This window comes from Caretta caretta, chromosome 6 (genome assembly GCF_965140235.1).
Source record: "Caretta caretta isolate rCarCar2 chromosome 6, rCarCar1.hap1, whole genome shotgun sequence".
In the NCBI taxonomy this organism is placed as follows: domain Eukaryota; kingdom Metazoa; phylum Chordata; order Testudines; family Cheloniidae; genus Caretta; species Caretta caretta.
This window is the reverse complement of record NC_134211.1, coordinates 18,960,314-18,972,962: the sequence shown is the minus strand read 5'-3', so window position 1 is coordinate 18,972,962 and position 12,649 is coordinate 18,960,314. Positions and strand designations below refer to the sequence as shown.

Sequence of the window (12,649 nt, the reverse complement as noted above, 5' to 3'; positions counted from 1 at the left end):
AAAGCCACCTAACGGATCTGGATACCCAGTTGCCAATCATTTCTAATGGGATTTTGGCATCTTAATCTTTCAGGTGGCTTTGAAGACTCTGCTCTCATCTCAACTGCAGAGTCTTTATCATCACTTTGTATTGATCCAGGGAGGGGAGCCAGAGGGTAACTCGTTGCCAGGTGGAGTGTCAGATAGTCAGGCTGCATACTTCACTAAGGAGAGGTATCTGGGGGTCGGATGCCCAGCAAAGTTTTACATTCCATACAGTCCCTAGAAGATCTCAGTGCTGGGACTTTCTCTGTGGGTGCCTCCATTTGGAATGAATCTCAATCTCTCTCTCTCCCTCTCCTTTTAACCTCAAATAACATTTCATACTTGCTGTATTTGGGAGGACCCTGTCTTGGGTATTCACAGCTTCTCTTTTTAAACTGTTAGATAATGTGGCTGTGCACAGTTGAACAGTTGAATTCCACCCCAGAGGTGGCTGCATTTCAGTGATCTGTGTGTGTGTGTGTGTATAGTGCTTTTGAACACTTCTGGAGTAAAGGTACTACAAAAATGTGAGATGATGTTATAGTTATCATATAAGGGACCTCAAGCTGGCTAATGTGGGTCCCAATAGAAAACAGCTGTACTTACTGGGCCGTGGCCTGGTGTCGTTGCTTGTGACGGAGCTGCCTCGACCAGCCATCCTCCCTCCTGGAAGGCAGTTCCTGCCATTGGACACAGCACGACATGCACGTCATTCAGGGAAAACGAGGAGTTTTTTGCCTCCCAGTGCTAACTGCTCTTCCTTATTCATTTTCACATAGGGATTTGCCATGCATCCCGATTCCTGGCTTTCATCCCAGTCACCACTTTCAGGTACATTTCATAAACAATAGCCAGTGTTAGATCATCAGATCCAGCCCTGGTGTAGGGCAGGTGCAATTCTCCTGGCCTCCATGGAGTTGCATCTGTTCACAGCAGGACTGAATGGGGCCTGAAATCATTAACCAGTTGAGAGCTGTTCCAGTGCAGCAGAGCATGAATAACATGGCAGCGTAAGGTCTTGTTTGTATTGGGAGGACACAATCAATACGTTCCATGGGATCCTGCAGGGATTTAGGAAAGAGGACACCCAATATGTAATTTATGAGGGCAGTCAAAGATCAAGAAATCCGCTGTGATTGTGTCTTGGAGCCCTGGAATCCTTGCCCTTTATGGAGATTGTGGCTGCTCTCATCTCCTTTCTAAAAACTTTTCTTGCCGAGAGCTGTCCTGCACTCCTTTTCCCCAAAATACGGCACCAGCCGCCCCTGTGCGCTGCAGCTCCATAAATCTTTTGAAATAAGAAGTGAGATGCAGCAGCTTCCTGCAAAGCCTACCATAGACATTTCAGCTGCTGAGGTGATTGCCCCTGGTAAGGGACAGCAGATAATTTGAGAGAGGACTTAGCCCTCTCTGGCATGTGTAGTGGAAACCTTTTTGGCCTGGGCACCTTGACCCCAGCAGCACAGGACAATACTATTGTCTACTTGACAAAGGGGCTGGGAGAAAGCAGCTGCACCTGGACTCCTTAGCCGAGTGTTCGTATTGTCCCTTCCCAGGATGACTCACTGTTCGTTTCTTTCACCTCCGATCATGTTACTTGAGGCCGCTGCCATACAGGTCCTTCATTCCAAACTGTTTCTAAGCCTCAATCATTCAATTTTGGCAACTTTATAGGCACAGCTAAAGTGTTGCCAAAGTGAAGTACCTGTGCATGGGGTAATGGGGCAGACAGGTTTTGTTCCTCCTCCTCGTTCTGGATGTCTGACTCTGCAAAGGCTAACAAGAATCTGCCAGAGAGGCACAGCGGAGTACTGAAGGGGATGTGGGTAATGGGAGGCTTGGAACACACATGGTGGCCCTGCCCACATATTAAAGGGTAATGGAAAAGACATCGGAGGGCAGAATACAGGAAATAGGTCAAGAATTACCACTGGCTCCTTTGTGGCTTTTACTGGGCTTTCTGTTGTAATTGCTGACCGGTGGCCAGATCCTGTATCTGACTCAACCATTTAGTGGGCCCACCCACCTGGTGGTTAGATTCACTGAGTATGAAGCCTGCAAGTAACAGCAAATCTTCTAGCCAGGTCTCTTGTGAGCTGTGGGCAACAGCTCTTCCTGTGAGATAGACGGAGCTCTGCTGAGCCTACCTGGCCTGTTGGCTCGCCGTCTGGAGGTGTTATGGCCTAAAGAATAAACTGGCACTACGGTAACAAAAATAACAATAATCTTCCATTTATTGGTGGGGTGAAGGTGGCAACACCCGCATGGGATTAGCTTGCCAAAAAAAACCTCCAAAGGTGGCAGGGATTTTCAAAAGCTATTGACTCCCGTGGGATCAGGGCTAGCCCAATCCTGAGCATGTTTGAGAATCCAAACCAGGAGCTTCTGGTCACAGAACCATTGAACTCTGCAAGAAACTGGCAGACAACCAGGCAAAAGGTGACTTTCAAGATGTTTGGAGTGTGGGTTCAGGTCAGGTTATTAAGCACCCAAAATATGGATACTGATGCAAAGCTTAGTCAGCCTCATGGATGCAGGTTTCTGCTGCTTCCAACTTCCAGGTTTCTGGCAACTAAGCAGGGCTGCTGATATTTTTATACCTAGGCGTCCCCGGATAGGAAGAAAAGACGACGACCTGCTGTAAAATGACTTCTGCTTTGTAGGAGTAGAGACTAAGGGTCAGATTCTGGACTCTGCCCCTATACACTGCTTTGGCAGGGTATAGAGGTGGTATAGGGACCACTATAATGTGCAGGAGGATTCCCCTCCTACAGATTCTATGCAGGGCTGATGTACATAGCTCTATGCTCCACCCCCACCCCACTTGCAGCCCGTGGTGTAGGGAGCATGCTGGGTCAGAAAGGGTTTGGGGTTGGTGTGTTGGTCGCACTGAGCACAGTGGAGATTCTAGGCTGTGGCACAGCCTGCAGAGAGGCTGCTGGAAATTAGAAGCCCAAAGCCATCTTTGCCCCCTTCCTATCCTCCTGTGTGGCTCAGAAGGTGCAGCAGCGAATGTAGCTTCATCCTGCTTACACAGAAATCTGTTGGCAAACTTCCCATTGACTTCAGTGGGAACAAGCTTGGGCCTGAGAGAGCAGGACAGAGCAGACTCTGGGGAGAGGGGGTGGGAATTATGATAGAGCAAAAACTTCATCTCAGCCAAGGTTCAAGAATTGCAAAGGAGTCAGGGTTAGAGAAGGGGAGGTACCTGGGAGCTCCTTATTGGACACACGCGGCACTCTCCAAGGGTCTCCGCAGCTGGGTGCTATGCAGAGTGAGGTTACAGACAATTCCCCCTAGAGGAGGAACAGCTGCAATTAATCCTGCTTCCCTTCAAGCCACAGGGACCCTCTAATAAAATCATCTGTCCAGAAGACAATCAGTGGTACTAATCCTATGTCTTCTAGAACTCACTCCCTATCGGGTAACGTGGATGTGTGAGCTTATGCCACTGGGTATCCTGCGGCCATCAAACACTATCTTATTCACTAGCATTACTATGTACATTTCCCTAGTTACACGCTGTACCCTGCACCTCACCATGGGGGAGGAGGGGCGGGGGGGGGGCTATCATTTTTAGATCCTGGATCTAAACAATGTGTTTTTGCTTCTATAATTAATTTGCTACATTCTGAAACCTCCAGCCTAGTGGTGACCTCCTGGGTGCGAGGGCCCACAAAGGCTGATAGTTCATGAGCAGTTAAAGACCCAAGCAAATCTGACAAAACAACCAGATGAAAGAAATACCACTCGCCCGCCCCCATCCTCCCACACACACCACAGTTAGAAAAATAGAAAGCATTGGGGAGCAGGAGAGGCAAAAGGCTCTGGGAGACTCTTTGGCCTTGAACAAAATCTAAGTAACCAATTAATAATTTGACAGTCAGAAAACACAAAAGCCCTGATTCTGGGAAATGGAGCCCTGAGTAAAAAAGGCTTTGCTCTTAGGGAAAACCTCAAGGAGAGCTGAAAGGCAGAATCTTTAAGCCCAGCCAGTCTGGTAGTCAGGCCAGATACAGGGTAGGGAGTAACAGAGGCAGCCTCCTGTCTATTCTTTTCTATCTAGGTTTTTATGCCATGCTCACCACCATATGATCTGAGTGCCTTCTAGTAGTGCATTAAGCTGTGTGACCTGTCATGTGTTTTATTTTGTTCTCTCATCATCTCTCCAGAGGGAGAAGCGTGTGCCTGGTGTCTTGTTTTGGTAGAGTGTGCCTTTTTAAAAATATGTATACCAATTGCTGTGTGTTTATATTTGAGAAGGCAAGATTAACAAAAGATGCCTTGCATTGGAGCTGAAGGTGGGGAGGTTTGTGATGGTCCTTTGTTCTTAGTGGAGTTCATTCCACAATCTCTGACTGCCCCCAGTGAAAATTCTGTCTCCCGTATAGATGAGTTTTATGCTCATTGTGCAGACTTCCATTGCGCCAGAGTAGCGTAGTTGTCTAACACAGTCTTTGTCCCAGAGCTTTAGACAATCTTTCAGATATCCTGGGCCCAGGCCATGGAGCACTTTGGAGATAAGGACTGAGACCTTGAACTTGATTTGATATTATATGGGAAGCCAGCGTAGAGAGCAGAAGACAAGTGAGATATATTTCCAACAGCCTGTGTTGCTGAGGAGACACACTGTGGCGTCCTGTATTAGTTGGAGTTTCCTAAGTGCTGAAGCCTTTGTGCCCAGGTATGTTGCTTTGCTGTAATTCACCCAAGAGGTGATGAAGATGTGAATAATTGAGGCCAAATCTTTGTCCATCTGGGTGGGATGAAGTTTCCGAGCCAAGTGGTAGGTGGTAGAAAGTTATTGGCTGAGGCTGCGAAGTGAGAGTTCGACATCAGCGAGGAATCCAAGAGTACTCCTAGACTATGGACTACTTTTTCCCTCTACCTTCACGCCTTGTAAGAATAATGCTTGGCATTCATAGAGTGCTCTTTTCCTTGTTAAATCTCAAGAGTACTTCAGAAAGGAGGGTAAGTAATGTTAGCTCCACTTCACTGCTGGGGAAACTGATGTCCAGAGAGCTGAAATGACTCACCGAAGGCACACAGCAAGGCAGTGGCGGATCTAGGGATAGAGTACTAGTCTCCTGACTGAGGTTGGTGGAAAATTTTCCATTGAAACTGTTTTTGACACAAAATTGGTTTTCAAACAAATGAATTTATTTTACAAAAAGTCTCTGCTTTCTAAGAAAAACTGCAATTTTTGTCATAAAAAAACAGAATACCTGAAAACCAAAATATTTTGATTAGGAAATGCTGCTGTGGTGCCTCATGGGAGCTGTAGTTTGGTTACTCCCGGTCTCCATTCTCCTCTCTCGGCCAAGCTCCCCGGCCAGATTACATGTCCCACGAGAACCAGCCAAGAGAGACTGGGGTGCATCATGGGATAGGTACGCCAACCTGAGGGCCCGATCTACAGAGGGAGAATGAGATCATGAAGCAACTGAACTGCAGCTCCCATGAAGCAATGTAGCAGCATAACCAAACAGAAACATCTGGGACTTTTTGGCAGAAATATTTTTCTATTTGAATTTTCACTGAAAAAAATCAAAATTTTCTGTGGAAAGTATAGAAGAAAACTTTTTTCGAGGAAGAGAAAAACCCGCTTTTTCAATCCTCTCTAGAATCCTCATTGTGTTGGTGTGGACACACTAACTACATATCCTTCCTATGTCTTTAGTCTACATTCATTTCTCCCTTACAATAAGCTTGAGAGACCCACTTAAGAGCTCCTCTGTGGCTCACAGCAGGTGTAGACCTGCATAAGTTCTCTTCTGGTTTTGCCTCTGTACAGCCGACAAGAAGTTGTTATATTGCTTTGGTGACTCTGTAGGACAGCTCAAGGTTTGACCACAGAAGAGGAATGGAGGAGCAAAAGGTTCACAGGGTTTTGGTTCAGACATGCACCCAAAATGCATGTGCTTATTATTGAAACTTTATCTGTACTGTCCAAACCGCATGAGCCTGAAGAACAGGGCCTGAAATACCAAGAGAACAAGCTTTCACGCAGTCTTTTGGCACATTGGCTTCTGCACAGAACCACCAGGGAGTGTGGCACTTAAATGAAAATGCAACTAAGTTAGTTGTCAGCACATCTGTGAGCTTTCAAAACGGGTTCTACCTGGCCAGAAGTTGTGGTTCTCATTTCACCAGTCTGATTTTCACATCCATACGTCAATCGGTCATATGTGGTGTTCTGCTTTGGGGAAAATGGGCTGCCTCTGCTCCCCAGAAGCTACTGATAGCAGCATTCATAGTGCTGGAGGGGCCTGTCAGCCTCCAGCACCATGGGACAAGGGGGAAGCTGGGACTTTATATAAGAATAGTACATGAAATCTTAAATTTGACAGGCCTGTCAGGGTGGAAATTACAGCTTGAGGGAGGAAAAGTGGATGTGTTTTGAATTTGCTGTAGTAAATATAAAGTCCAGGGGTTTTGGCGGTGAGGTGGCCATTCCGCCAGGAATGTACAAGACTTTGTTTGGGGCATGCCTGCCACAGCTGTTTTCCATTATAAAAGAGCGAGAGAGAGAGACTTGGTGACAAGGAATCTTTATGTAGTACAGTAGAGCCAATGTAAAAGAGGCCAGAGCCCACAGGAAGGCAGTCGGGGGGTGGGGGGGGGGAATGGGCTGGAGAACATCAACAAGTATTTAAATGGTACAGGTGATGGGTAAATGAGTTTGATGCAGGCAGGGTCCTATTATCCCTGCTCTTTCCCAGTGAAACAACGAACGGCTGACTTCTTCATGTAATAACTCTAATGCACTTTCCAGCTGTGCCAGATGCTGGGCTCCTTTTTCTTCACTGTCTGGTGGTTTTGTGATGTTTAAGAATATGTTGCTCATTTAAAAAATATTAGTCTCTGCTCCAGACTGCTCCAGACTTTTACCATGGGAGAGCAACCTTAGAGACCCATGCTCTTATACTGAGTTCCGGGGGGGGATTCATCCACATTTAGCAGATAATTATGGTCAGCAGTGCATCAGATAATGCACCTGGTTCCTCTTTCCACCAGGAGACTGGTGAAAACCACCTCAACTACCCCTCCATTGCAGTGGAACGTACTACCATTAGGGGGAGCTAGAACTAAAAGAATTTAGGTTCTAGTCTGGATCTAAAGAGACAAACAGGCACACAATCAGTTAGCTACACCAGAAATCTTGCTTAGAGGAGAAGCTTTTTGGCTGCCATGCCCGACCCCAGAGGTAACCAAGTAAGTGGTGGGGCAACTCTCACTGAAGTCAAGGCTGTTATGCTATTCACTTATGCCAGGACTGAATTTGTCCCACAGTCTGTAAGGTGCATTGGGATGCCACAGGATGAAAGACTGCATGCATTATGATGATTGTGTGATGAATGAATAAGAAATCTCAGTGCGGATGGCATTAGAGCCAGGACTAGAACGTTTCCATACGAGGACTACGGTGTGGTAACGGGGAGCAAGCAAAGGGATGACTGATGGGGTGTGGTGCCAGGGCTCCACAGAAAGCCAGCCAAGCAGCAGCCACTCTTGCAATGGGTCTGGCACTGGGGTCCTAAGGGGACATTTTGATGCCAATAGACTCTGCCAGCCAGGGCTGTTGTGGAGCCACGGTAAACATTTAACCAATGGTTAATGGCACAACTGCTGCTGTAGCTTCATGAGTTTCTGGGAAAGTTGAGTATTAGGAACTTTGGCTTTTTTTATTTGTGTAATAACAACCAAGTCAGCTGTTCAGGATTTCCCCCTGGCCTCACCACCACCACTCTGTTTCTGGGGTCTCGGAGCACTAGTATCAATCCTACAGATAAGATCTAAGAGTAAACCGAAAGAGATGGCTTCCTTAGAAATGAGGATTTCAGATGTGGAGCCTGTATCCAGATGGCTACAGTGCAGGTTAGATTCTGTATCATTCAGTGTACCTTATGCGGATCAGGAGTAGAGACAGAAGGATGGCTTCCTTACTGTGTGCATGGTGACATAGGCGCTGAGTTTCTAATCTGCCCGGGGGTGCTCCTCCCCAGCTCCACCCCCACTCCACCCCTTCCTCCAAGGCCCCACCCCCACCCTGCTTCTTTCCTCCCCTGCCCCCCCATTCCCTGCCTCGTCCCACCCCTGCTTCACCTCTTCCCCGCCCAGTTCCACCCCTGTCCCCATAACACACTGAGCCCTCGCTCTACCCCTCCCCCTAGCACCTCCAGATGCCGCGAAACAGCTGATCCACAGCAGGCAGTAGGTGCTGGGAGGGAGGGGGAGGCGCTGATTAGTGCGGCCCGCCAGCAGGCAGGAGGTACTGGGGGAAGGGGAAAGTTCTGGTAGGGGGGCTGCCGGTGGGTGCTCAGCACCCACTGTTTTTTCCCCATGGGTGCTCCAGACCTGGAGCACCCACGGAATTGGCGCCTGTGCATTGTGAAGGGAAGGGTGGTGCTGGGGACGTTTCTGGACTCCAAGAAGGTGGCTTGCAAGCATCACCGGTGCTGTTCTGAGTGCTTCTCTGTTGGCCTTCCTGGCCATAGCACCTCTCTCTCCCACCACCCCTTGTTGCCCACAGTAGCATCTTTTAATGTTTAAGAACTGTAGTAGGTCTGGCCTCCGGCTTGCCAGTGGGCTTGAATTTCATGCAATGTGGCTACGCTGTTTTCTTTCTATAGCTCCCCCGGGGGGGGGGGGGGATTCCATATTCCAATGACAACACCCACTTCGCAGCCAAGAGAAAGATGGAAGGAGAGCCAGAGGACTGTAGTGGGGTGGGGAATGTATGGGAACAGTGTTCCCGCTGTTTTGACCTCATATACACACAATGTACGTGTGAGGTCACACGGCATGGAGGACACCATTTTATACAGAAACGTGTCCGTGGCTCACACCAGTAGGGGCGGAGTACCTGCACTTGAAAAATCAGGACTGCAGCCCTCTGGTTCTCTCCTCTTAGTTTTAAGTGACACAGATGCCTTTGACCAAGCAGAAGTACTTGGTAGACTAGACTCCACAGCTCTTTGCCAGAGTTAAAGGTCAGAGCTCTGGGATTTAGGTATTACTCACCTTCTACCAATGGCACATTAAACAAAGACTACTGACCCCATAGTTTAGTTCAGGAAGAATGAGCTCCAGTGCTGCAGACTAAACGAACACGTGTCTGTGTCTCTGTAGGTTTAGGATGGTAAGCCACAAAGTTTTGGCCTTTCTAAAGGCAGTGTATTTAATAATCTGTAATTTCCTAGTCCTTAATAACCCTCCCTACTGAACAGCCACCCTCTGAAAAGAACTTTTTCCCTAGCATGCCTTTCTGGAGTTGACCCTTTATATTTGGCTAAGGTGCACAGCTGTAGGCTTCCAGTAACTCTTTTGAATCTAGCTACTGCCTGCTGTATCTCCTTCTCTCCCAGCTGCTAAGAATTTTTAACTCCCGTTACGTTTTTCCTTTTTAATTCTTGGGTTCAGGGGACCTTCTCATAATACAAGTTTACATTTTATAGAGCCACTTGCATCCTAAAGTGCTTTATAAACGATGGACAACAAAATAATATTGCCTAGCATTGAAATGCAGTCATTGCTGGGGTGAGCTGGCAGCTATTGGACAGCTCATGGAAAAAGTCCCTTATCATTCAGGAGAGAGAGTGAGGAAAAACACTGTATCCAATCTAAATTTGAGGCTGACACTGCCTGCAGCACCAAACGGTTGATGGAAGAACTAGCTTTGCCCCACCTCTCTCCTTTTCCCACAATGGTATCAGGATTCTAGGCATGTGTAGTTGCAATGACTTCCCTCTGCAAGAACATCCTGTGGGTTAGAACCTTCCTTGGAATTGCTTAGGAGTGGCCCTTTAAGAACGTCTCAGTGTCCCCTATGAAGAAGAGATTGAGTAGAAGTGATGGGGGCCAACAGCAACAGGTGAGAGGGGGCTAGTTGAGTCCCCTGCTGAGTCACAACTTTCCCAGCAGCTCTCTTCTGAGAAGATCCAGCGGCACGAAGGGATGATGCCTTTACAACCCTGATGAGGCCAGTAGTTCTGGATTCTCTGTGTTGTTTTTTAAGGTTGGGGGAGGGCTATTTAAATTATGGGTTTAGGTAAAGGATAGGCTCTGGAGACCCCATTGGAGCTTCAGATCACTGGGACATTAGAATGTCATAGCTAATTGGACTCCTTTTTGTATTGCAGGTACAAGGACCCACCCCATCCCAGTGGACAGAAGAAGAGAACGAGGGAGAACCTTTCTTGACCCACTGGCTTCCCAGCCCCACGTGGAGTTCAGGACTGATGTGGTAAAAATGCTGAAGATGTAGAGACATGTCTATGCTATAGCCTCTACTGGAATTGACACCCCATCAATTGTTTTGAATTTTGATGAAATTCTGTTGATTATGTGGGCCTTTCACATTGCAACAGGGGAAAACTATTGAAAGAAATAAGAGAACATGACTGTAAACCTACATTTTAATGGATTACATTTAAAGTTGATAATGTCCCCTTTTAAAAATATATTATAATTCCTTAAATTACTAAAGTGAAGAAGTTTAACATTCTATTAATGATTCATTCTCTGTTTACGCTGCTTGGTTATTGTTTGCTCTTTCTTCATCTTGGGCAATAGAGATAATCTGTTTCACTTCTGTTTATTAAAGATGGTTTAATTTCTTGCCAACTACTGACTAGTGCAATGATGCAACATTTGGGTTGCAAATGCTGCAGGGGAATGTTAATTTGTGTTAACAACAAAATTCTTTCCACTGGTATTTAAAAATAATCCTGGATACTTCAGGTGGTCGAAGTGTTGTAAATGCTTTGTTGTTTTTACAAAACCTAAATTTATTTGTTTTAGAACAGCCATAATTGCTCTTCATGTCAGATCTGATCATCAGTTTACAAGCCAAGGGCAAGTTTTTCAAGCTGCCCAGGTTCGCAGCTCCATATTGTGACTGCCGCTATTGGTTCCTGTTGATTTAAATGGAAATCTTTTGCTACAGGTCCTTTATCTCTTAAGTAGCTCTACATTTTTCTTCCCTTCAGATTTGTATGAAGCAGAGAATGGGATCAGTTACAAAGAGTCACCCTATCTTGCTAGCCAGTGGAATAAGGAACAGGATTCTCTAAAACCTTGCACCTTGTGCAATATTTTAGGCCTGTGAAAAGTAAGATAAAAGGAGACTACTGGTGTAAGTGGAGAATTCTGAGGTTAACAGTGTTTTACACTCAGCATGCACAGGGATAAATTCTCTTACAAAATGCAAGATGGTGGAGAAGGTGATGATTTAATCATGTGGCTACTAGAGTGATAAATGTCATCCATTGGCTGAGCCGAAAAGAGTGGGTGGAGCCAAAGTACTATAGTATCTGCCACTGAACTCTTGTATTTGTGTTGTAGGGGAAGGGATTTATCATTGCTGATCAAGTTTGTAGTTATAAACTTTTGAAGTATTTTCTGAATAGTGTTTTGTTTGTTGTTTTGTTTACAGTGGTTGCCTTCTCTGTCCTCTATATAACTTAACTGTGCAGGACTCTCATTCAAAGTGCCCCAAACACATCTCCCTTTACTCTATTAGGGGGTCATACCATCGCTTTGCATACAATGCCAATATACTGTTGCTGACCGCAATCCATTCTAGATTCCATTGTATTGCTTCTGTAGTGATGCAGTCAGAGGAAGAGCATTTCAGTTAATACCTATATTCCTTTCCTTCACTCACTTGAACATTCTAGAATAATGGCTTATAACAATCCTTGTGACCTCTAGAGCAGCTCTAAAAAGCATTTAAAATCTGAAAGCCTACCTTGTCTCTTCTCTCCTGAACTTAAAAGCTTACATTTCTGACCAGTTTTGATAAAGTCAGATTGTCCCCAGGCTGAGATTATATCTACCAAATGTTAGACTGAAGTAAATTCTTAAAAATAAGCTGTCAAGTCCTGAAAATCAGAGTGGAACTTACAACACGTTCTTAACATCACATCCCCAAATCTGTTTGTACGTTATAACTTCACACAGTCAGTAAACACACATGGGAACATAGTGTATATTCTTTATTTTTAGATACAGATAGGTGACAATAGAGACCAGTAAAGACGAGACATGCTAGCATCCCGATGTAGAAGTCTCTGTGATGGATGTGGTGCAGTATGCTCTAAGATATGCATAGTTAAAGGTGCACGATCAGGACAAATCTGGTCCAAACTTTAATTTTATAAAAAGAAACTGGGTTATGGAACTCAAGCCCAATAGAAAATTTGCGGATGATACTAAACTGGGAGGAGTGGTAGATACGCTGGAGGGGAGGGATAGGATACAGAAGGACCTAGACAAATTGGAGGATTGGGCCAAAAGAAATCTGATGAGGTTCAATAAGGATAAGTGCAGGGTCCTGCACTTAGGACGGAAGAACCCAATGCACAGCTACAGACTAGGGACCGAATGGCTAGGCAGCAGTTCTGCGGAAAAGGACCTAGGGGTGACAGTGGACGAAAAGCTGGATATGAGTCAGCAGTGTGCCCTTGTTGCCAAGAAGGCCAATGGCATTTTGGGATGTATAAGTAGGGGCATAGCGAGCAGATCGAGGGACGTGATCGTTCCCCTCTATTCGACATTGGTGAGGCCTCCTCTGGAGTACTGTGTCCAGTTTTGGGCCCCACACTTCAAGAAGGATGTGGAT

General features: G+C 46.0%; 1 protein-coding gene across 1 annotated transcript in view; it reads left to right on the top strand.

The window, feature by feature from the left end:
• C6H11orf24 (chromosome 6 C11orf24 homolog) overlaps positions 1 to 12,272 on the top strand; it is a 112,250-nt gene extending 99,978 nt beyond the window's left edge. Inside the window, exon 7 of the mRNA XM_048852564.2 lies at positions 10,167 to 12,272. Within this exon, the coding sequence (XP_048708521.1) occupies positions 10,167 to 10,227 (61 nt within the window). The 3' untranslated portion in view covers positions 10,228 to 12,272. The remainder of the gene's footprint in view (positions 1 to 10,166) is intronic.
• Positions 12,273 to 12,649: the final 377 nt, after the last annotated feature.